The 25586-nt window shown below is 43.2% G+C and overlaps 1 protein-coding gene across 1 annotated transcript; it reads left to right on the top strand.

Moving 5' to 3' along the window:
- Window positions 1-721: 721 nt before the first annotated feature.
- Window positions 722-24205, top strand: shank1 (SH3 and multiple ankyrin repeat domains 1). Its single transcript, XM_028568569.1, has 25 exons — window positions 722-769; window positions 858-966; window positions 1170-1321; window positions 2221-2388; window positions 2686-2727; window positions 3464-3580; window positions 3689-3766; window positions 3955-4021; window positions 4284-4459; window positions 4617-4747; window positions 5780-5919; window positions 6399-6512; window positions 7655-7733; window positions 12655-12737; window positions 12900-13024; window positions 15390-15525; window positions 15706-15786; window positions 16236-16244; window positions 16275-16358; window positions 16455-16481; window positions 16576-16632; window positions 16805-16926; window positions 17518-17641; window positions 17731-20962; window positions 21058-24205. The coding sequence occupies exons 2-25, from the start codon at window positions 909-911 to the stop codon at window positions 21956-21958; spliced, it is 6303 nt and encodes a 2100-aa protein (XP_028424370.1). The 5' UTR covers window positions 722-769; window positions 858-908; the 3' UTR covers window positions 21959-24205.
- Window positions 24206-25586: the final 1381 nt, after the last annotated feature.

The raw sequence follows: 25586 nt of genomic DNA, 5'->3' as shown, positions 1-25586 counted from the left end.
TATTAGGTCTGTAAAATATATTTTATGACTATTAGTATAGACCTTTTCACAGATGTAAACATAAAGATTCTAAATGGACCCAAGTTGATTTCCTGTTGCAGTGTATGTGAATGGCATCAACTGACAGGAAGTTAACAAGGGGCCAGGCTGTTGCCTAGCAATGGAATTCCATTGAAAAGGTCTATACATAATCAACATTAAGTCTCTTTTATTGAGCAATTATCTTTTTTTTTAGTATTGACACTTCACAGCTTCACATGCGATGATATAAGCTTTTGCCAAGAAACAGACAACCAAATCTGACTTCATATTTTAAAGAAATAACTCATGGAGCTGTTCCAATGACTTTGAGTGGGAGAATGAATTTCTGGGAACAGTGAGAGAGTTTAGCTGCAGTTAACAAAAGTAATGGTGTTTTAAAGCTACATTGCTGAAATTAACTACATTCAATGATTTGCTCAAAAAGCACAGGCCATCTATCATTCAATAAATCCCCCCCCAAAAAACTATTTTAATTAAATTTCGATTCCCAGCTTTGCTTCTCTGCTTTAAATAAAACTTTCAAATTGTATAACACCATCTGAAGTACAGATTTACAACAAAAAAATAATACTCTTTTTGTTATTTCTACTATGTACACTATCACTGATAAACTGATGAATCATATTTTTCACACACATCTTTTTCTGGTTTTCAGTTTAGGTACAAAACCAGAGTTTATAAACAGACGAATCTGGATGAAAAGGCGCTCTCCAAACTCAGCACAAAGGTATTTCTTCTTGTGTGTCTATTGACTATTGCTGGTGCACATCATTTCCACTCAGACATTCTTTTCCTTCCTCTTCTTCCCCTCTCAGGCCAGTCTGAAGAAGTTCCTGGATTACATTCAGACTGGAGCAATAGAGAAAATGGCAAAAGTCCTCGATAAAGGTCTTGATCCAAATTTTCATGACCCTGACAATGGAGGTGAGTTTGTCGCAACCCTGTGTGTGCTGACTCACACAGTGGAACTCACATTTCTTGACTAGATTCATTCTTTTATTTTAAATACATTATTTTATAAGTGGTATTGAGTAATGATATGAAATACTATAAGAGTAGTAAGTAAGAGAGGGTGGAATTTCACTTACACCTTTCCTTCCTGACCCCTTCCCTCTTCTGTGGGTCAGAGACCCCGCTCTCTGTGGCCATGCAGTCAGGCCTGCAGGTGGAAGGCATCAGGTTGCTGGTTCAGGGCGGTGCTCATTTGGACTTTAGGAGCAGAGATGGCTTCACGCCGGTGCACAAAGCTGTTAGGGCTCACAATCACACTGGGCTGCTGGTAAGGACTTTGAATTAAAGTCACATACATATTGCAAGCACACTCAAGTAGGACAGGCGAAGTGGACACAATAAATCAAATGATTATTTTATGAATTTACAGGGTTTAGGCAAAGTCACATAAACATCTTATATAAAAAGTATTTAATGTTGCAGTGAATACTAGATTGCAAATGCTGTGTCAAATGTGGGAGGGCATAAGATTGTAAGATGATTTGAAGTATTTGACAGTTCCCTAAATACTGTAGGCATAACACTATTGGTTAGTTTAAAGTTGTGACTGCTGTTTCCTTTAAACAATGCACTTGCAATTGGGAACAGACAAGTTTGCCTTTTTGCAGCTCTGGCTGCCTCATGTTGCTTTCAAACACCATGTTAAAGCCACTTTTTTAGGTGACAACTGCTAAACATGACCCACCTTTGTAAAAGTGTTTCTTTGCCAGGAAAGTCATTAATTTGAATATCCCTGCTGCAGCTTCAACATGTAGTATCACACTATCTGGTAGTATATGAGATATCAGTTAAATAATCACTCTATATGATTATTATATAGAGAATTATGTTAAGGTATATAATAGGAAATGTAGTAATATATAACAGGGCTACAGACTGCAACCAAAATTTGAGAGTGTGTGACTGAATTTTACATCCAGTCGCACATATGCGACCAGTAAATTTGTCCCCTTTTTTTACACGTTAAATGTTGAAATGTCGGTACCTATATATATATATATATATATATACATATATAATTAACTTAGGCATGAAAATGTTGCAATTGTATTGATCAGCAGCAGCATCACAAATAAAATAAGGGCCCAGCAATACACCCAATTCTTTTTTCTTTGCCCTTTTTCTTTTACTTATTTCTTTTTCTTTTTTTTTGTCTCTCCATGCAAGGCTCTCTTGTCCCTCGGAGCATCTCCAAACTACAAAGACCTCTGTGGCCTGACCCCGCTGTACCACACTGTACTGACAGGAGGCGACACCTCCTGCTGCGAGACCTTGCTGTATTACAGGGCCAGGCTGGGGACGAGGGACGAGAACGGCTGGGACGAGTCCCATCAGGTACCACTGGACAGTTTAATATTACAAAATATAAATATAAATAAATATCTATCTGTCCATCCATTAATTACCATGTGGTTTCATAATTTCCTTCTTTATTTATATGTTAAGCATCTCTGGTCTTTGTCTCTCTTCGTGTAAACTTAAGCAATGCACCAACATGTCCATATCTGATCTCTGTGTTTGATGTCATGTACCATCGCCCTCACTCTCTTTCAGCATTTTCTCACACCCCTCTCCTCTCAGCCTTCCTCACTCGTCTCTCCATTCTCTCTCCTTCCTTCTCTCTTTCCATAGCACAGGGATGAAGAGGAGTTTGGAATGGAAGAAATACATAAGGTACCCTTCTTCCTACCATCTCATCTTCCCCACCAGACTTTCAGAGGCAAAGGCACTGAGAATCGTGATGTGATATAAAATGCAGATAAACTGAATCAAGTGACATCGTTTTCCTAACCTGTTTAAATCTGGGCCATCTCAAGCTGAGTCCAGTTCAGAAAGAGCATTGGTACTATCTCTTTCTTATTGTAGATATGGGTGCATTGCCTACATTATCTGTCTCTGTGACATTCTGGTAAATTTGCGTTTGTGCTGCGAGCTGGTTGTCATGGTATTTTATTTTGGTTTTGCCGTGCTCTGTGTTTTCTTTTACTTTGTACGTATCTTGTGATATTTTAGTCCCTGCAGAAAAATATCAGGATACATCTCCGACTGCAGAAGGCTCATTTCTGTTGTTTTAATGATTTTTTTTATTCCTTTCTTTTCACCGTGGTGCAATGTAATTGCCTCTGACCTGTTTTTCTATAAGAGTAATTATGGATCTAAATGTAAATGCAACACATATTATCACCTATCATCTTTCTCTTTGTATCTCCTTTGCAATATATATATATATATATATATATATATATATATATATATATATATATATTTTTTTTTTTTTTTTTTTTTTTTTTTGTGCCTAATTTTATTCTACTGAAACAGTCCTGTTTGAACTCACCCACTTCTGTCTCTTCCTATACTTTCCAAATCTAACAATTTGTGGATATTTCTATCACACTCTTGACACTGAAAGGCTTGCCAGAATGGCTTTGCCCAGCATTTGGAGCATCTGCTGTTTTATGGGGCAGACACCTCTTCTCAAAATGCCTCAGGGAATACTGCACTTCACATTTCTGCCCTGTACAACAAGGCAAGTATGGTAACAGATTCCCTTTTATGAAATCATTATTACCATAATTACTACTGCTGTTTTTTTTTAAAGGTGTTAACTCATCACTTTCCCTCTCTGAATGATCAGGAAAGCTGTATCCGCGTTCTTCTGTACAGGGGAGCAAACAGGGAGGCAAAGAACAAGCATGGTCAGACCCCTTTTCAGGTAAATGGTTTAACTATCAATTCAAACTATGCATTTTTTAAATCATGTTTGCGAAGTGAAATTGCATTTGTAGAGTACCTTTGACCAACAGTTTTGTCCAAAACTAAAAGAGAAAAAAGGAGACAACACAATGAAAGAAGAAAAAGCAATAGCTGGAATAATTAAATGGTTTTCTTTTGTATTTGCAGCTAGCTATAATGTCTGGTCACTTTGAACTCGGGGAAATCATCAAAAACCACAAAGATTCTGACGTAGGTAAGCTTTTGTACAAAACTGTCTCTCCTGAGGAGGCTATCGAGTGTTACAATCAGTTCCCAACACCTGCTTTTTTGTACTTTCCTGAATCTATCATGTATTTGCCCTTACAATCTCCCTTTTTTTCCCCCTAACAATCTACTGAATTTCTCCCTCCATTTCATCCTGTCACATCAAACCCCACTGCCCTTCCTCACTTCTTACTCTTTCTTACACTTCACCTGTGATCACTCACCCGTAAACCTCACACCCCCATCTTCAGTGCCCTTTTTGGAATCGCCAAAGTATGTACCCAAGCGAAAAGAGAGCGCCCACACTCTGCCTCTCCCCTCACTTCATTCCCACCCCCTACTGCGCGCTAACAGCGATAACTCCATGACCCAGTCTGACCCTCTGGCCCTACCCATCAAGGCTGCAACCAATCCCAACCCGGGACAGGTACTGAGGACCATTAGGTGGATGCTCATCTGCTGGCTCTTTGTGATATTACATATGCTTTGCTGATGTTACATTTCTTTCTCAGTCTTTGACTCCTAGTAAGTTACAGGATCAGCTTTGACGATCTGTCTTTATGGGACTTGGTGTGTTTCTACAGGGCCAGCGCAGGGCCTCCATTGGCGTGAGAAGCTCCAGCAGCCCCAGAACTCGTACCCGCTCCCCATCCAGAGGGAGAGGAGGCCAAAGTGACACAGAGGAGAGGCACCGGCAGCCAAGAGGCAGACAGGGGTAAGGAGCCTGTGGAGGGACATGAAGAGAGGGAGAGTGCTGGGTTCTTATTCTGAATTCTGTCCTATTCTGTCTTCTAAGGCCACTAACAGGGGTCATTCAATCTCCAGTTACCATCAGCTTTATGCAGGACAATTACTATTTGTGTCTCAGAAGCATTATGTGTACTATTTTTAACTGCAAGAATGTCAACTATTTTAAGTGTGGTATTGATGGACATTTTGTTGTTCTGCAAGTCAACATTAATGGAGGAGCTAGTCAAGGCCTGAAAAACACAGTCTAAAGTCCACAGCCATGCTCTGTGAGGCTGTACAATGGTGCTTACAATGACAAATGTTAACATACTGTTGTTTACCATGTTCACCATCATGGTTTAGCATGTAAGCATGCTAACATTAGCTAATTAAGACTAAACTTAAAGTACAGCTGAGGCTGATGGGAAGGTTATTTGTTTAGCAGATATAAACCAAAGAATTGCACAAATGAAAAGGAAGATTTTGACAAGATGATGTCGCTAGGTACGCCAGATCACCAAAGTCATTCATCGTTTAGGAACTATGTACAGTATGTACCAATTGTTGTCCTGATCCATTCAAAAGTTGTTGAGGGACTTCAGTCTGGATCAAAGTGGGGGACTGACCGACAGACTGGCATTGCCATCTCTTCTAGTTCTTCTAGTTCTAGTGTGTGTGTGTAAAAAAATACATAAAAACATAAAAGAAATCCACAGACATTTTCAAATTTAAAACGATAATTCCTTATATATTAAATTGCATTAATTTCTACCCTACATTCATTTCTTGTATACTAACTGCCAAAACAATAGTCAAAAGTCAATACAAGATTGCGGCATACATTCTTACTGTTGGTGTGACTGATTAGTATGACTCAACTACTGACTGTCTCTGACAAGCTGTATGTTGTCACACTTTGTCTCACTTGTTTTTCCACAGAGTGCAACACAGTCTTATCTCTTGGTTTTATAAGAGTCTCTCTCTCTCTCTTTCTCTCTCTCTCTGTCTCCCACTGTAGTGCAACCTCAACGAGTAGTGGGGGAGGTCAGATGAAGCGTATGTACAGCGCAGTGCCAGGGCGGGTTTACGTGGCCACTCGTGCCCATTCTGCTAGTGGAGACCGAGAGCTCTCACTTAACAAAGGCGACAAAGTTAAAGGTGAGATGTAGCCAAAACTTACAAATGGTGATTTATGAGGAGAAAATGTGCACTACATATAATTTTAATCATGTTGTTTGACAGATAATTAGCAAAACATTCTCCACTGCAGATGATTTTGTGGATTGTTGAGATACTTCACAGTGCAGCTGCAATACAGTCTGATTCTGAAAAATATTCAAGCTACTGCCCCTAAAACGTCAACAGCGAGGAGATGTACATGAGGAAAAAGTGGATTGTAAACAATAGAAATGAGAAGCACAAGCAGACACATTCAGTCATCACAACGCAATACATTTTCTTTGGCATTTCACAGTGGATCTTACAATGTAATAATTAAAAAGGTAGCTTAAGGTAAACAAGGAATGTTGAGGTACAGATATATAACAGTATAAGAGTTTGTGATAGTACTACTACCCAAATCACAAGATATCCATGTATCTATGCTATTCATGTATCTGTTTTTCTATCTGTCTCAGTGTTAAGTGTAGGAGAGGGGGGATACTGGGAGGGAACAGCAAAAGGTCGCACTGGCTGGTTTCCTTCAGACTGCGTGGAAGAGGTGGCGGCTCTGAGCAAAGACAGTCGACCAGGTAAGACTAGCTGGAACTTCATCTCACTTTGGAATTTAAAGGTCCCATGGCATGAACATTTCACTTTATGAGGTTTTTTAACATTAATATGAGTTCCCCCAGCCTGCCTATGGTCCCCCAGTGGCTAGAAATGGAGATAGGTGTAAACCGAGCCCTGGGTATCCTGCTCTGCCTTTGAGAAAATGAAAGCTCAGATGAGCCGTTTTGGAATCTGCTTGTTATGAGGTCATAACAAGCAAGGTTACCTCCCCTTTCTCTGCTTTGCCCACCCAGAGAATTTGGCCAACCCATGAGAGAGAGACATCACGGCATTTCAAACGAGAAAAGTGGCAGTTGGTCAAGGCCACACCCCCATCCTCCACCTTGCCCCTCCCACTCTCCTCCTCAATAGCTTCAGACACAGAAATAACACATCCTAAGGAAAGCTCATTGTGGGACTGGCTCTAGTGGCTGTAGTTCTGCACCAAAGCTGAATTTCGGGAAAGAGACTTCAGATACAGTATTAGGGGACCACTAAGGTCTATATAAAAGCATCCAAAGAGCACCATGTCATGGTACCTTTAAAAAAAATGATTCTGTTGACGGCAATATGTGTAGCTTTTTGGGTTTTGTGGTAATCTATTGAGAGACGGATTTAGCAGCTGACCTACGGTTAAGTTTCATATAAAAAAAATGTTTTTTCTTTTTTTTATCATTCATGTATAAATTAAAAGAAATGTGATATGGCTAGTTGTGAGATAACTCATAAATTTAACAAGACACTTACAGTAATAAGAAATAGCACATAGATTGTAGAAAGGTAATGTTGAAAAATGGGTTACATACTCCCTCAGGCTGGAATTATCCTTTAAGTCACTGTAACACCCAGCACATGTCACAATCATGTTAACCAGAAGGGCCTTTTGCAGCAGACAGTAAGTGACACATGTACAGCACAGACACTTACTTTTCTCCTATTTTCACAGCTGTACTATTCACGCAGCAAGCAAACCATATGCCACGTAGAAGACACACAAATAAATATATTTAATTTGTTTGTGCGTTTCGCCAAAGACACAACACTTCTACAAAAAGACAGAGGTGTCATGACAGAAGCTGAAGGTTTAAATTCAGCATGTGTTTTTCCTGCACGTGTCTTGCAGAGACGCGCAGTGAGAAAGCCAAGAGGAAGCTTTTCCGTAACGTCACTGTCGGAGCCTACGATGGCACTGACGGTCCAAGGTAAGAAAAGTTGCTATGATCTTTAACAATCTGTGATCGGTTGATAAGTATGTTGGGAAAGTTTAAACTGCTGCAAAAGTATAAATGTGAGGGTGATTGTGTTTGTCTTCCCTGGGATGTACAGTATCAAGCTATCCCCAACTTTTCTCGCAACCCTGAACAGGATACCAGTTTAGAGAATAGATGGACCAATAAAATAATAAACCTGATTGGCTGCAGCTGCTGATATAGTTCTAGCTGTGGATTGTGGATCACATGAGTGTGGGCAGCAACTGAACTGTCTGCTCTCTGGTTAATTAATGTAAGGAAAGACTGTGAGACCAGTCATGGTGATTGAAATAGTTGACAGACTCTTACAGAAGGTTCATGTGTGTGTGTGTGTGTGTGTGTGTGTGTGTGTGTGTGTGTGTGTGTGTGTGTGTGTGTGTGTGTGTGCGTGTGCGTGCATGCTCACTTTTTTCACCTATTGTGCTTTCATATCTTCCCGTGTGTCTGTTTTCTGCTGATCCTGAACAGCGCTAGTTCTCTATTGTTTTGCTGCGCGAACACGTCAGCGCTGAATGCACAAGGAGCAGCCATGTCATTTTCGGCTCTGCCCCTTTTGGCTGCCCCTGGGTGAGGGGTCGGGGGGGTAGTTCTCCCCCTCCATGGCATCTGGCTGAGGCGGCTCAGCCCAGGGCAGCTGCGGCTGTGTATTATAAAGCTATGCATGTTTGTTTGAGAGTTAGTGTGTGTCTTGTGCATGTTTATTCGTCATCCTGCTGATGAGTCATGAGAAGGCTGAGACACCAAGCGTTGGTTAGGTCCCTGGGCTAGTGAGAAGGACTTACCAGTCGCCACCCCAGGGTTTCACAGCCTTTTACACATTGGAACTGACATTACCCTTGTGCTGAGCCACTCTCACTGTCATTCGAAAAAGGCATTCACTTTAATGCAGCTGTGTTCTAAATGGATATAGCAGCCACTGGGGTTATATTACCTGTGGTAAGCTGGTTAAGAGTAATTGCAGCACCGTGGTGAAGTGGTGCTCAATTAAGAGCAAGGTGATCCGGAGCATGTTCCCTCAGTGCAGCTAGGCAATTGGGAGAATGTCAATTACTATTTCAGAGAGAGATAGAGCGAGGAAGAGTGTTTGTTAGCCTGTGTGATGATGACAGCTCTGCTCTAGAGGAGAAGAGGTAGCGAGAGGAAAGTTTGCATGTGTGTGTGTGTGTGTGTGTGTGTGTGTGTATATGTAAATCCAGGGAGGGAATCAGCTATTAGTATATCTGTGATACACCAGTCAGTGGATGTGCAAATGCACTGTCTCTCCCTTTGTCGCCTTACATTTATACCCATCCCCCGCATCCTCACACCGCAAGTTCAGCTCTCCATCTCCCCTATTTTGCAACCGAACCCTCTTCCTGTCATGTACCAGCAGACACACACGCACCATGCACTCTCTCCCTGTTGTGATAATCGCTGGTATTCTCTCTCTTCTTTCCTTCACATTGTCTTTCTCTTGTCTGAACTATGTGGGGTGCACCCCACCTCTCTCTCTCTCTCCTCCACTCTCGCGGCTCTCTCCGGCTGAGCTCTCGCTGGAAGACCGGGAGGAGGGAGGAGGAGGTGGTGGTGGAGGAGAGAGCGTGCGCGAGAGAGGAGGGGGGGACATGGCAATGGGGGGATGCGGAGAGAGAGAAATCTCTCTCTCCCTCTCTTCTTCGTGGCCGTCACTGGGCCCCAGAAACAGGAGCGTGTGGTTCATTTACAGGTAGCGGCTGTTTCCTCATTCATTGGCTGGCTATGGATGTGAGGAGAGGACAATGGAGAGAGGGGAGAGGTAGATGATGCTATTGAAAGGCCGTGCCTTTTCAAAGACAGACTAATAAGCTATGTATTCTGTGCGTGCGTGTGTGTGTGCGTGCCTCTGTGTGTGTCTCTGACTGTGCGTGTGTATATGTGCGTATGTCTTTTGTATTTTTCCTTTGCATGTGAATATCAGAAGTGGCTATGGAGACTGCAGCATGTTTATTTCTGTTTTTTCCTCCTGTGTGTCTTTGAATGCTGTGTGCGTGTCTGTTAGTGCATGAAAGGGAGCACATATTGATGCATTTCAGTCAGACAGTGTGGGTGTATTTCATTCTCTTTGAGTCATGATTTCTTTAAGCAGATATTTTCCATTCACCAGGACTTCCCATTTATTCCTGTTCCGTTGAAAATGCTATTGTCACATCCCATATTTGTATATGTATCCTAGTTTGCGGTTTGTCAGTTCTTTTCGAGCTCTAATTCGAGATACCGGTCATTTCTGTGCATGTGTGTGTGTTTGTGTGTGTGTGTGTGTGTGTGTGTGTGTGTGTACATGCATTTGTGTTTATGTATGTGTGCATGCGATTATATACACTGAATGAAATATCCGTGGTTTTCACATATAAATGTATACGTCATAGTGTTAGATTGCTGTGGGAGTATCTCTCCTGTACATACAGTATATTTATGTATATGTACTGTATCTACAACGTCTCCATCCACAGTGTGTGTCACTGACATCCGTCAAGTGCTTCACTTGTGGTGTGTGGGTATTGTCCCCACATAGCCATGTACGTTCAGCAGGTGAATGGTTAAAAAGCTGCCTTTTTCTCAGTAATTGTGGATAGAAGAGGATGACTCAGGAGGGTACATAATAACTCTAGTCCCTAGTAGGCTTACAGCTTCATTGCAGAGTGTGTCCTACTAGCCAACAGGGATTAACCAGGGACTTTCTTTTTAATGGCCCAAATTGGCAGGGCATTCGTGGTCAATGTGGTGACAGATAAGTTGAATAGCTTTAAATATGTAAAGGACATCAGGTGTGTTACTGCGAGCCAGCAACACAACTTAGAACCACCTGGAGGACCAACGCAGGCCATGTTTCCCCATTGTAGAAGTGGAGGGATGAAGAGCCCAATGGATCCGTCCACCCACTCCTTGCTACTTTGATCCTCAGAGAGGGAAAGCATGGTGGAGGACAGGGTGAGAGAAAAAAGGAATGAGGTGTGAGGAGCAGATGGCTGGAAGGCGGCTGTGCGTTGGCGAAACAGTAACATTGATGGAGAACACACAAGGGATGGACCTCAGTAGGGGAAACTAGTATTCGTCTGTTCAGTGCTAAAGTTACGACTTGGTGTCGAAGTCTGGATCTTCAGGCCTGGAGGCCAATGCTCATGACTCTGCTGTACCTCTGTGATTCCACAGCCAAACTGTATTACATGCTCTGCCAGATTAAATACACAAAACCTTGCTGGGTCTGTGCTGTAAGAGATGGTGTGGAATACAATATTACTGTTATTGTTATTTTAGGACCAGCATACACATGGGTGTTTCAGGAGTGGCAGAGGCAGAATGAAGTTGGAGTGATGAGGTCCTCTGCCAGACAGAAAAAAAATCAAGTCTGCTGCCTAAAACCTAAAAGTAAATCAAAATGTTGGCATTTTTTGCATGTGTTTTTCTAAGTGGTTACAAGTTACCCTGCAGACCTGATTGTCAGGCAGCCAATCAAAGGGTTGTATTTCAGTTTAGGTTACAGATAGTTCAGGTTGGATTCAGCGCCACGGTTTTGTGTCTGCTGACTCAAGTGAAAGAGAATTGTAATTGAGAATTTGTATGCAGTCGGAGAGTAAGCAGTGCCTGACATATTTAGCTTGAAAAATCACATTTACGTTCACAACTTCTCATAAAGGTCCAGGTGTGAACCCACATATAATTCACCCAAACTTCCCATTTAAAAGGGGGAGGGACAACAAACCTGTATTCCCAGTGGAAATGGTGTCCTTGAGCATACCAGGGCATTTTCACTGCATTGTTTTGGCAGTCAAGCTATCACTATAAATAAAGGCAATTCTTCGACCAGCCTACTCATCCTGTTCACTCACAGTTCATCCCTTCTAGGAAATCAAACCCTTTGATTTCATTTCAGTTGAATTGTCAGTTTGAGTTAAGTTGAGAAGCACAAACTAACACAGAAATGAGCAGCCTAGGAAAAAAATATCTGGAATTCCTCTTAAATCGTACAGCTCAGCTTAAGCCCCGGGCTCTCTAACAGAACCAGGGTGAATTGACATTGTTAGAAAGTCAAGTTCAGAAATGAGTCATGAGATGCGGCTGTGTGTGGCAGTGTGGAGTCCATTTAACCTGTCCAATATTAGAGAAAGGATTGTAAAGCAACTTGGCCAAAAGTCCCAGACATTGTAATAGAATAATGAAGGAGCTTGCTAGGCCAGCTGTTACACTACGCCAACAGTCTTATAATAAGATTGCATCACTGATGTCTGTGAACATTTCTGCCCCCCGAGGCTGTGGTCTTTGAGCAAGAGGAGCTGTTTGTGGAAGAAAATTGGAGACCTGTCCAACTTCTTCTGGTGCATAATTTGAAGCGTCATGTATGACCGGTAGTGGTGCGCTGGAGTCAGTAAAACAGTATCCTGCAAAAGCTGCCAGAGGCAGTGAAAGCTAATGCAGCGATTTAGGTGCATTTGGAAGTTTCCATTATCAGTGAAGTGTATGTGCACATTTTTGTAATGTGCCCGCCCCCCCCCCACCACCACCCTAGGCCCAGTGCTTGTCAGCTCTAGCAAGATTAGTCCATAGTACGGAATGTCATCTCATATACACTTCCTCCCATTGTGACACTAACTGTATCCCTGCCATCAACCCTTTTGTGCACCAGTGCTTTTTGTATGACATTCTCAAGCCAACCTATCTTTTGCTGCAGTGTGATTTCATAATGTGATGCAGTATAGCTGTTTTCCACATTCAGAAAATGCTTTATTTGCATGACAATACGACTTTTCTGTTGCTATAGAAGTCATATAGCTCTCTTCCAATCCAATTCTCTCTTTCTCCCTGTCTCTCTCCATCCCCCTTTCCCCTTCCCCTCTGCTCCCTCGTTACTCTCTCTAAGTGACTACATCATTAAGGAGAAGACAGTGCTCCTACAGAAGAAAGACAATGAGGGCTTTGGCTTTGTGCTTAGGGGAGCCAAAGGTGAGCCTCTTCTCCCAAATTTACCTCATATTTTTCTGTCTCAGCCTCATATGCTCCTTTTCTCTCTTTTTTAATATCTCGATATCCCTCCCTCATTTTCGCGGCCATGTTCTTGTTATCTGTGTCCACTCATGCTCATCCTTTTTGTCTTGTCCTCTGTAGCTCAGACTCCCATAGAGGAGTTCACTCCAACGCCAGCGTTCCCCGCGCTGCAGTACCTAGAGTCTGTCGATGAGGGGGGCGTGGCCTGGAGGGCGGGCCTGAGGATGGGGGATTTCCTCATTGAGGTAAGAACAAGATGCATTTTGGACTAACACACAAACTGAACCCAGCGTGACTTAATTGTAAACCAGAGATGGCAAAAGTATTCACTTCCCGTACTCAAGTAGAAGTACAGATACTTGTGTTAAAAAATACTTTGGTAAAAGTAGAAGTACTGATTTGTTACTTTTACTTTTACTCAAGTAAAAGTAACAAAGTACAGGCTTGGAAATTTACTTAAAGTATAAAAGTAAAAGTAACCTTGCGAATGACAACCATTTTTATGCAAAGCTACCTGGACCACACAAATGTTAGAGTGCAAGCTGAGAAACCTCAGTGGACATGGAAAAAAGGCTCTTTATATGCCATTGCCTACATTTTAAATGTATGTCTGCCAATAGGCCTAAAACATCACATAATGATTATTGTGACTCTGGGACTCCAGGTTAATAAGATTCTGACTGAGTAGCAAGATATGAATTCAATTGTGATTCTGTGAGAATTCACAGATCCAGTTTCTCTTTTTTAATCTTCCCCTTAACATTTAAAGGAATATACATGTATGTGTGTGTGCTCAAATATGGCTTCTGGAAAGAAAATAAAGGATAAAATATGAATTACTAAACAGACATTAATTAAGAAGTTCCCCATACTTTTAGAGTTACGCAGCACATTCGCCAGGAGTCATTCTTGATGCCTACTATCTCAAACATCTCTCTCAGATAAGGCCAAGGATGACTGGGAATATCTTGCTGCTTGTCTGCCGAATCTCTGGGATCTCCGTTTTCTTCATTTTCAATCATGTTGCCGTCCATACTACTATGTGCTAACGTTACCGCCATCAAGCCGCAATGATTTGCCGTGAATGAATGCCGAATCTGTCGAGTCGTCTTGTAGTGGTGCGTCAAGTGCAACGTATATTCCCATCCAATTAGATTGAATTCGGTATTGATGACGCAAAAAATAATAATGTTAACTCCACTGAAATAATTTTAAACTAAAGTAACGAGCCAGTTTTGTAAAATATAAGGAGTAGAAAGTTCTGATATTCGTGTTAAAATGTAATTAAAATAAATAGTAAAGTAAAAATATCTGAAAAATCTACTTGAGTATTTGTACTTCGTTACTTCCCATCTCTGTTGTAAACCTTGTCTAAGGTCCTGAGTTTAACTAAAAAAACACTAGTCTAGTCAAATATAAGAATTCATGAAACATACAGCAAGAACTACATAGTAAGACAGACACTTCAAATGTTCCCACTAACAGAGCTATACAACAAGTACAACAACCAACAGAAAACACAATATTACGCTTTGAGTGAAGGATTACATTTTACTGTCACTAGTGCATTTTCCAATAACGAATGCAACAAGTGCAGGGGAGTGTCACAACTCCATCTGGGAAATGTAGGAAATAAAGACATAGACAGGCTTAAGAAAAGTGGGTACACCAAAAAAAACTTCACTACACTTAATTTCAAAGAAACTTTTGGGATGCACTGAACCAAACATCACAGATTGATGATACTTTATCTGCGAGCTGGACAACAGAAACACCTTGCAGTAAATATCAATTTATAAGGTACAAGGTACGCACGGCACAGGAGGGAGTGAGAGAGGAGAGGTGTTGATGTAGATGTTACTGCTGAGGTAAATGCAACCAAACGCACACCAAAAAAAAGAACAAAAGGTTAGTTGCAGTCTGTAGTGATTTTACAGTTGGTTGATGGTCAAGTTCATATTCAAACCACAACATTCGTCCACCATATGTTTGCATTAGATATTGTGTTAATTAATAATAGCCTAATTTGTTTCTAATAGTCAGTCGCCTAATAGTCATGCTATAGTTGTTATACTGTGTCTAAGTATATATATATATATAGTGCATTTTAGTCACAGTTGGTGAGGGGTTGCTGTACTTGTGACTGCTGTTCCTTGACGAAGAAAAACTCAGTTTTTAAAAATGGTGATTGTCATACCTTTATTAAAGCTGACAGAAACTGCTGATTAGTATTCAACCTAATATGAGTCACTTACTGTATGTAGCTGCCCAAGCCTTTGTAACTGTGATTTACTGTAGTCACTGCCTGAATTGCTGGTGCACTCGTTCAAAGCCCTGCAAAATTCTTTAGGTTTTAAGCTACAGAATTTTGTAACTTACTGTTACCATCTACCTTTTTCTCATTCTGATTCTGCAACAACATATGCCAAACCTGGAAAAGCTGCATTACGAAAGTGAACCAGTGGTCACAAGATCCTCATTATCTCTGTAAAGAGTGTTTGAATTTTTGTGTCCACTCCCTGTAACAACAATTTTTATTTTATTTTTTTTTTCATTTAAATGGATCAGCTTATTCTGCATTCAGTCCTTCCGTGTCTGTGTATCTGCTAGGTGAATGGCCAAAATGTGGTGAAGGTTGGCCACCGGCAGGTGGTCAACATGATCCGACAAGGCGGCAACAGTCTCATGGTGAAAGTTGTGATGGTTGCTCGAAACCCTGAACTAGAGGACACTGCTCGGAAGAGAGGTAAGAGTCAAACTTTCCTCGTATGTCATTACCAACCTGTGTTTATGATGATGACGATAAAGCTGATTGCGTGTTTACTTCACTCTAAAAGCCTTTTGCAATGTGGTTGTCATTGGTGACTGCATGTTTATACGAGAATACTAAACATTAAGTCTGCATTTGGCTGGCTTCCCTTGGCAGCCCCACAGCAGACTAAAAGACTGACTCCTCCTGCCATTGCCCTGCGCTCCAAGTCAATGACATCAGAGCTGGAAGACATGGGTAAGATGATACAGGGGACAAAGGACTGAATGCAAAGAATAAAGACGAGGGGAGGTCTGGAAAGAACATGTAAAAAAAAAAAATTAGATTTGAGTCCCTGACATTTTTTTTCACATTTGAAATAGCTTTTAGGTGATGACAATGATGATGATGATGATGATGATGATGATGATAGTACAGTACCAGGCAGTATTAGGGAAACGGAGCATTAAATATTAAACAACTTGATACAGAGAGCCAAGACAATTATCCAATACAGGTGCGATTTCATTTTTTTAAATTAACAATAGTTTGGGGAAAGAGCTTTTTGATGAATTTGCACTTTTGATATTACCTGTAAAGGAGAAAGGTTATAATTAAACAGGTTGTGAAATGATGCTCGTTTGGTGCCGTCAGTCACAAACTGCTTTGTGTTTCTTTGTCTTTTGATCCGAATGCGCTGCATACAGTGGACAAAGGTGGGAGAATCATGGATTTCTGTGTGTGAGCATCATCATTTCCGTCCCCCCCATCACCATCACCATCACCATCCCTCTCATCACATCCGTGTTCACACCATCACATGTGTTTGAGTATGTATTTCATCCTTTCATCTGCCTAATACACATGACTACACAGCAGTTCTAGTCACACCTAATTTCTGTTTTCCCGAATTATGTATGCCACAGCTGCCTCTCCATGGAAAAAGAAAGCAGGTGAATATCAGCCTTAATCATTACCCCTATCAGCCCCTGAGCTTTAATTAAAAGTCAGCCTGTTTGATGCTTTTTTTTTCTCCTCTTTTTTCAGAATACGAGTCCTCTCTGGGTCCTGATAAGAAGAGGACAGTCTATCAGATGGCACTAAGTAAGAAATCACTCTTACCTCTCTTGGCATACTGTAAAAGGGTGTTTTTAAACCTTGAGGGGAAGGTAGGGGGCTCACTGAAATCCTCCTTTTTATGGTTCTTTCTTTATTTTATGCTCCCTCTCACTACCTCTCTACATTTCTTCTCTGCCCTGCTCTGTCTTTGTTTTAGATAAACTGGATGAGATCTTGGCTGCTGCCCAACACACTATTACATCAGACAACCAGGGCCAGAGGGGTCATGGAGGCAAGAGGGACCGGAGCAAGAGTATTGTTCCCAACGTCTCCAATGAGGTACTGTTGGGAACTGAAAGGAAATGGTCCTAGTTTTGGTCGTTACAATAACTTGGGTTCCTGCTGGCTTTTTAGAATCAATTTATGTATCTACAAAATATTAACAAATACTGAACAGTTATGAATCTCTCTCCCAGTCCTGCCATACCAGATTCACATATACAACTGCTTTAGGATGTAGCAGATATTTAGTAATGGTGACAAATGATTAATGCTAGCAAATGTTTCCTATCTTTAAAGCAGCTTGGTCTTTAGCTTTTTTTTTTTTTTTTTTTTGTGTGTGTTTTCACTGCCCTCACTGCACTTTACAGAAAATGATTGACAATGCACCACCCACACCAAACCATTTGTTTAAGTGTGAGTCAGGTTGCGTCCATTCATCCATGCTCTGTTGCCTAATACTCTTAATACTCGGACTGGCTGGTTCTTCTGTATTGCATTATACTGTTTATCAAATCAATATCAACTTAACAGCCAACATCAGTTTGATTTAATTATATCTGAGTAAATGTGTCCTCTTCTCTCTTTACTCCCTCCTTCCTTTTAAATTCTCGTTTGCTCCTTTTTTAAACTGGGTTTCGACACCTGAAGCAACCCTATGAGCAGCAGTCATCAGTGAGTATGGTGCAGCCCGGACCAGGTTTTGGCTACAATCAAGCTCATTTTCAACCAGGCCACGCTCAGCATGCAGTCATGATGCGTCAAAAATCAATTGGTAACGCCAGTTGTCATGGAAAGATTTCTGCCTGCTCAATAGTTTCTTTTTAAGTGTCTGTTTGTAAGCACCTGTGTCCTTGTTCTCAGGTGTAACAGAGGAGGAAAGGCAGTATCTTCACCCACCCGCCATGAAGCTGGCTCGCAGCCTGTCAGTGCCGGGACCAGAGGAAATCCCCCCACCCCCTAACACATCTGCCCCAGAACCGCCTTTATCAGCAGGCCCTCATCCTGTGAGAGGACCTGCTATGCCCATACCCCCTGTATCTCAAGCCCACTACCAGCTCCAATCCCAGCCAGGGCATGCTACTCAAGCAGGCTGGGAGAGGGGAGGGCCTGGTGGGATGAACCAGCAGGGCATGGTCCCCACCCTCCGCAGACAGTCTGAAGGACTGTGTATCCGAGAGCCAGAGGTGCCTAGGAGAGGTGGTGGCAAGATGGGAGGGTTAAGAAAAGGCTACAGCAGTGCTACACCACCAACAAGTGCTAAGCCTAAGGCCCAGCAAGCGCCGCAACATCACCCACACGTGGCCAACCGGGAGCAGGGTGGAGGTGTTGGCAGGGGGACAGCCAGGAGGGGTGGTCGAGGAGCTCTGATGAAGCAGTCAAAAGTGGAAGATGGGCTGAGACAGCAGCACCGAGGAAAAGGAGTTGCAGCCAAAGAGAAGAGCTCCATCCCCATCCCCACCATCATTGTCAAAGCGCCCTCCACCAGCAGCAGCGGCCGAAGCAGCCAGGGTAGCAGCGTGGAAGCTGAGCCCCCCCAGGGTGTAGAAGACAACACCTCAGCAGATACAACCTCAGACAGCCCCAACACCAGTCTACCCTCGCCACTCACCCCCTTGCCACCTCAGCCCCTTTCATCCACTTCCATGCCTTCATCAACTGCTGCCCCGTCGGTTCCCTCGCAGCAAAACCTGGAAAACTTGGATTACACGTCGACATACATTACGACCTTCGGAGGAGGAGGAGCAGGAGGAGGAGGGGCGCGCAGGGAAAGGGAACGTTTCCGAGATATGAGAAGAAAGAGTGCTTCTTTCTTCCTCTCATCTGAGGAGGACATACAAGGAGAGGCAGGAGGAGGAGCAGGGCAGGGAGGAGGAGCATTAGGGATGAGAACTCAGCCTTTACAGGGCTCTCAAATGGAAGTGCCCACCCCTCGTCTACGGCCTTCCAAGTCTATAGATGAGGGCATGTTTTCTGGAGACAACTATGTCAACTATTCCAGCAGCATGCCCCCAGCCTTTGGCCTGCCTGAGTATTCTTCCCCTGTCCTCGGTCAGGATGGCCAGCCCAAGTCAGCTCCCTCAATGTACGGCATCCAGGCCACTACTACCTTCATCCACCCACTTACAGGGAAAGTTCTGGACCCCTCGTCCCCACTTGGCCTGGCCCTCGCTGCCAGAGAGAGGGCCCTAAAGGACGACCGCAGGACACGCAGAGAGGAGAGACACTTTGGCCGGCAGCTGTCCACAGTAGGAACATTCCCTACCCCTGTTCAGACCCCAACTCCTTCTCTTTTTGCAACCCCTACACAATCGGCCTACACTTCCCCAGTGTCCGTCCACCTAAGCTCCCCCACCGCCACCACCTCACCTGCATCTATGAGCCGGCCACAGTCACCAAGGATATTACGTTTGGGAGGAGGAGGTGGGGAGAGGATGGAGAGAGAAAAGGAGGGAGGACCCAGGGAAGGTCTCAGAGTTCGCTTCTCAGAGGACAGAAGCAGTCAGTATTCAACCCAGTATTACCCACAGAGCCCCAGGGAGAGAGAAAGAGAAAAGGAGGTGTATGACAGCAGGCCTGTTCCACCAATGCAGCCTCCTCCACCACCGGTTCAACCCGCACCCCGCAGACCTTCCTTTTTGCAGATGGATAGCACTCCCAACACCAGCTACATCCCTCAGTATACTGTCCCTACAGCCTCTTCACAAACACATGAAACTATGGGAGAAGCAGGAGCAGGGGCGGGTGGAGGTCTAGGACTGATGGTTCTCCCTCCACCAGCTCCCTCAATAGATGTAGATGACGAGTTTGTCTTTGTAGATCCCTTGCCTCCTCCTATACAGTTTGCTAATGGTAAGAAGGAGAGAGTCCAGGAGTGTCCTCAGCAGCATCAACAACGGAGTCAACACCCTGCCGCTTTTGCACCACCTCCTCCGCCCCCTCTTCCATCTACCAAGCCCTCAAATGCACCCCAACCCTCTCCACAGGGTGGTGACTCTGCTGCCTCCAGCCTTACCTCCTACGACAGCGAGGTGGCCAACCTTACACAGTCCGCTCTCTCTCCATCTTATCCGTCCGCACAGATATTTCCCCCTCCCTCCGCCAACACCACCTCTGCTGCGGCTTTGTCTGCCACGTCACTACACAGACCCCAGCCCATGTCTCATTCTCACCCCTATTACAGCGGCTCTAACGACCCCTCATTAGGGGGTCACACCCCGGGCCAGGACAGAGGCACAGCCGCCCTCACAGCCACAATGACCTATGCTACCACTACCATGACAGCCACGGCCGCCGCCGCTACCACCACAACCTCGCCGGCGTCTTCTGACTACAGCATGACCATGGCCGGGCCCAAGGGTGGCCTGAGCACAGGGGTCAAAGCTGCTGAGCACACTCATCACCCTACTATTATATCCAAGAGCGGAGACTGGCAAGATGCTGTGGTGGATTCTGGGATTGAGGAGCTGGACAGTCACAGCAGTAGCGACCACCATTTAGAAATGCTGGGATTGAGTGGGCTGAGAGGAGAGAGGGGAGGCATTGGAGGAGAGGGAGAGAGAGGAGGTGAGCATCAAGATCCTTGCACAACCTACTCAGGTGGGCAAACATTTGAGGTGCACAGCGCCAAACTGGCAAACCCTGTGTTTCCAAAGATGACTCATTACAAGGAAGGAGGAGGGAGGGGCATGCCTGTAGCACTACGTAGGCAGAACAGCACCAACCCTGCTCCTTTGCATTTGCAGAGACAAACTAACCCAGAAGATGTCAGGTTAGATGGAGCGTTTGCAGATGAAAGGAAGCGCAAGCAGAGTAGATCCAAAATGGAGGATGGCTTCAACACCACTCTGGCTGCCTGCTTAGAGAGGCCCATGGACACTCGGTCGGTGGGCTGGGTTGAGGTCGGGGAGCATGAACAAGGTGGAGACGGAGTGCAGAGAGGTGGTATGGTTTTAGAGGGCCGCAGAATTCACTCACCTCTTTCAGGTGTGAAGGCGAGCATCATCAATGAGCTGAGCTCCAAGCTGCAACAGATGAGTAGCATGAAGAGCATGGATGACTGGAGCCACACTCCAAAGTCACCCACCATGCATAGGTTTGTTTGTTTTCATCAACCGGCCTTTGATATTAAAATGAAAGTTTGCATATCTGCTTATTTTAACTAAAGTTTGTTGTCTGTGTGTCTCTCAGGTATTCGGCAGATTTCACTGACGTATTTCACAGCCCCCCTTCTGGCCATTCCATCTCGCCATTACCCACCTCCTCTCCACAGCATCGTCAGATCCTGACACCAAATCTGGCGGCCACCCCGTCTGTCTCCCCTTCCTCTCAAGTCCCAATTCAGCGCAACTGGACCCGCTCCCCATCTCCACAGATTTCTACCTCCCCAGTTCATTCACATCCTCCCGTTTCCCCGACCTACTGCCCATACCCAACGTCACCGAAGCATCGGTCCAAGATGCGCAGACAGACTTTTGATTTTCAGTGCAGTCCCACTAAGGAGATGCGGTCTTCAGTGTCACGGCGGCGGGCTCCCAGCCCTCTCATCTATAGCACTGAACAGCCAAACCCCACCCCTCCCAGGCCTTCCTCTCTCCCCATCCTTCCCAGTACACCCGTCTACAACAACCCCTTTGACTTCCCCGGGCCCCTCACTCCTCCTTCGCCTGGCCATCCTCTAGGAGATCCCTACAAGACTTCAACTCCACCACTGTTCTCTCCATCTGCTGTGCCAAGTACAAACCCACTACTTGTCTCGCGCTCTCTCTCACCCACCCATTTTCTCTCTGGAGCCTCCTCCCCCATGCATTTGCCCCCCAGCCCATCCTGCCTCAACTATCCCCATCTCACCCCTCCTCCGCCAGCCAAACCCTTTGCCGTCAAGCCCCTGCCCTACTGGACCAAGTACGACGTGGCCGACTGGCTGGCTTACCTAAACCTGGGGGAACACAGAGAGCGTTTTATAGATAATGAGATAGATGGATCGCATCTGCCTTCGCTCACCAAGGATGATTTCTTGGACCTGGGAGTGACACGTGTGGGACACCGAATGAACATCGAGAGGGCACTGAAGAAACTCACCGACAGGTGAGGGAGGACTAATAGACTCTGGGAGACGTAGAGGCAACAGGTTCAAAGGTCAAAAAGGAACACCGGATGGTGAAGGAAAGTCAAAGTGTCTCATTCCTTCCATGCAAGTTAGCTTGGCCATCCTGTTTCTTCATTAGATGAATATCGTTTGGTTATCTGGTTATCTCATCTTCCCTCCATCCCTTTCTCTTTATTAACCTGTCTTATCAACCCTATTTAGTTTGCTCCGTCTTTATCTCCCATTCTTATTCTTTGATTTGCCCTCCTTCTCTCCCCAGGCGGCTCTCCTCTCCTTTGCATGTCACTACTTCTCCCCGAGACACAGACTGAGAGAGTGAAGGGGTGATTCAAAGATGAAAGAAAGGGAGAGAAACAAATTGACAAAGATGGACAATAACAGAGTTATGTGCACAGGAAGAACAGTGGACATCAATAGGTTGTGTTGAGCTAAGACTAAGGGCTGGATGTGTGTGTGTGTGGGGGGGGGAGTGTTTTCTTGCAGATTTGCTACACATTTAGAGAATACTGTTGACATTTGTGCAATGACTTTTGTTCAACAAAGGGTATGAGAAAGTTAAGAATATAATGAAAATGATGCTCTTCAACTGAAAATATACTTTAAAACTTTTGATGGACAGGCATTTAATTAACACACCATTTTGTGCTGTAAAAGACAAACACATACATACACACACTCCTATTCTCACACACACTGGCAGATGGATTCTCACACCATCTGCTGCTTAGCAGCACTGAGAAAACTTCAGTCTGAGTTCAAAGAAAAATTGAAAAGTTGCTGCTTAAAGGGTAGACCCCGATAAAAAACAGTCACATTCTAACATCAGTTTTGTAGCTTTAAGCAGATCAGAGTATCAAACGGCAAAGTACAGGAGCCAAAGTCAGAATATGAGAGAAAAGGTTTTGTTTGTAAATGTTGATAGAAGAAAATGGACAACAATAGAATTTTTTTTTTGCCATATTCCCCCAAAGGATGCCCCAATAAGCTTTGTATGTATGTACTTTGCGAGCACTAAATAATCTGACATGTTAAACGGGATTCACTATTAATAGAACCATATGTTTTGTACAAAGTGCTGATTGCAATCATTGATTTCTAACTGGTCAGGGTATTTATAACTGTTGAATTGAAGTTGTGCATAATGAGGACGTATAAGTATTGAGAAGATATTGTTGTGAAATAGCCTTTTTATTATTTTCCTCATTGTTCTATAGAAAGGAGAGGAAATACATGAGAGGAAGTGAGAAGGGTTTGCACATAATTTCAAACTGCAAATCATCTTTTTTTAGACTTTACTGGCGTTTATGGCCATAGCACAGGTCGAGATGTATCCGTCCTCTTTGATGCCATAATGTTGACCGCTCTCTCTCACACAGCAGGTGCAGTGATCAAAAAGGGCTTTTTACTGCTTCTCTGTCTGCCTGACTTCCTCAACCTTTAGCCTTTGTGAGTCTGTGTGTCTGATTTTGTGTGTGAGTGTTCGTCAGCCTGCGTAAGTGGCCAAATGCTTTTCCTGACCTACACCTCTCTGTTTCTAATGCCTTTTCCAAAACATATTTATAATAGTCAAAAAACATTGTTTTTTTTCTCACTAGTTGACAATCCCGATATTTCCCCGTTCCACACATAACCCTCAAAAAGAAACACTCTGACCCACTTTTCAAAAGGGTTTTTCAGAGGGATAAAGTAAATACTGTATATGTTGCGTAGAGATGAACAAGAATGCCCTGAATTTTTTAAACATGCCAGTTTAGCCATTTCCCTGCAGTGAATTTAACTGTAAGGCAAAACACATAATTTATAGATCTATATGTAATTATGATGATGACAATGATAACATAAACATATAGTATAATAAAGTTAATATTAAGTATGTAAACGTTTTTAAGAATCTCCGTCTTCCAAATAGTGTGGACAAAATCTTTGAAGCTTTGTTTTGTTTATGTTTCATTTTGGGTTTCCTGTAAAATGCTTTCTATACTGCTCGCCCTGTGGTGACCCCAGTGAAGCTGACACATGTTAGTTAATGTGTTTTCTCTCTATGTGAGTTTAAATTTATGACTCTGTTTACTCATGCTGAGTTGCCTAAATGCTATCTCATGATGGACTATTCTGAGAAGTGAAAGGACTGAGCAGTAGTGTAGAAAGCATTACATACTATGATTTAAAAGAGTATTTTAGGTCTAGTGAAATGCATAATGAATATGACTACATACAGTATGAGCATAAGTATACAGAGATAAAAGGTATATATATATAAAAAAATATATATATATATATATATATATATATATATATATATATATATAAGTTTTGCTTTAAATAAAATAAAAGTATATACTGACAAACTATGATAGAGGTGCAACTAAGGTGTTGAAATAAATGCTAAAATAAACTATGGTCCTGTCGTGATTGTCATTTCTCCTTGAATTCCCTCTTCTGACAGATTCACATAATGATCCAATTTGAAGTGCTGTGTTTGAATTGTGTCATTTGGAAGCAGTTCGTCTCAGCTCTGCGGTGGTTGAACACAACATTGTTTTCAGGTCCAGGATTATATTCCCATCAGGCCCGGTGAGCTAATAGGACAAAAGAGTAGAGCTCACAGGGAGGGAGAAGATGAGATGGCTTAATTCAAAGCAAGCAGTGGCTGCAATCATGCAGCAAACAGAAAGACACCTGTAAGGCATTAAAAAACAATAACTTGAACGAGACAAATGTGAGATTGTTCGCTAGCATGGTGGCCAGAGTGAGGTTCATGGTGGAACAATCTAAATATAATGCTGTTTTTTAATGTTTGTGCCAGTTTGTTTGTCCAGGTTGCCCCTTCTTTGTATTTCTCTATATGGAGTCTGCTCATAGTTGGCAAAATTACAGATGTCAGGGCTTGTTGTCTCTGTGGGGGTGAAGCCACAAGCCAACATTTTTCTTCTCACGGTACAAAAAAAAAACAGCTTCAGAGAAAAACAGGAGGGATTTACACCGTTATTCTAAAAGATGTTCCTTCATTTAGTGTTTTGATGATGGTGGTGGAGAGCGTAGTCTGCTGTCTAACATGGTCCAAAATCTGTGTTCAAATGGGTTGAGATCTGTTGGCTGCGCAGGCCACAGCGTATCATCAAGCAACTGCTTTAATTATGTTTTTCCACTCATTTGATCAGGTTTTTCCTTTTATTCGTCACCCATCTATATTTCAATGAAGGCTGTTGACAGCGTGGTTTGTGGAAAGTAAACAGGGGCACTGCTTTTTGAAACTGATGTTACTCTTGACATTTTCAAATGTCATTTTCAAATGCTGTAAGCAACACAAACTAAATTCCATTCACCTCTATTGAACTTGGACGAGGCAGAAGACTCAAAACCTGGGCACATGAAGCAGAACATGTCTGAATGACTACATACCGGCATCCCCGGGAGAAAATGTAAATCTCTGCCAGGACATACTGCAACTCTCTCAGTTACTTTAGTTTAGTTTGGTTTAGTTTAGTTTAGTTTAGTTTAGTTTAGTTTAAAACACTTTATTTGTCCTCCAGGGGCAATTTGCAGAGTCACATAGAGTAGTGCAGTAATACAATATAGGAAAAACATTTGTTTTAAATCTGTAAAAAAT

This window comes from Perca flavescens, chromosome 21, assembly GCF_004354835.1.
Source record: "Perca flavescens isolate YP-PL-M2 chromosome 21, PFLA_1.0, whole genome shotgun sequence".
Taxonomy (NCBI): Eukaryota; Metazoa; Chordata; class Actinopteri; order Perciformes; family Percidae; genus Perca; species Perca flavescens.
Note: the sequence above shows the minus strand (reverse complement) of the source record. Positions and strands in the feature narration are given on the sequence as shown.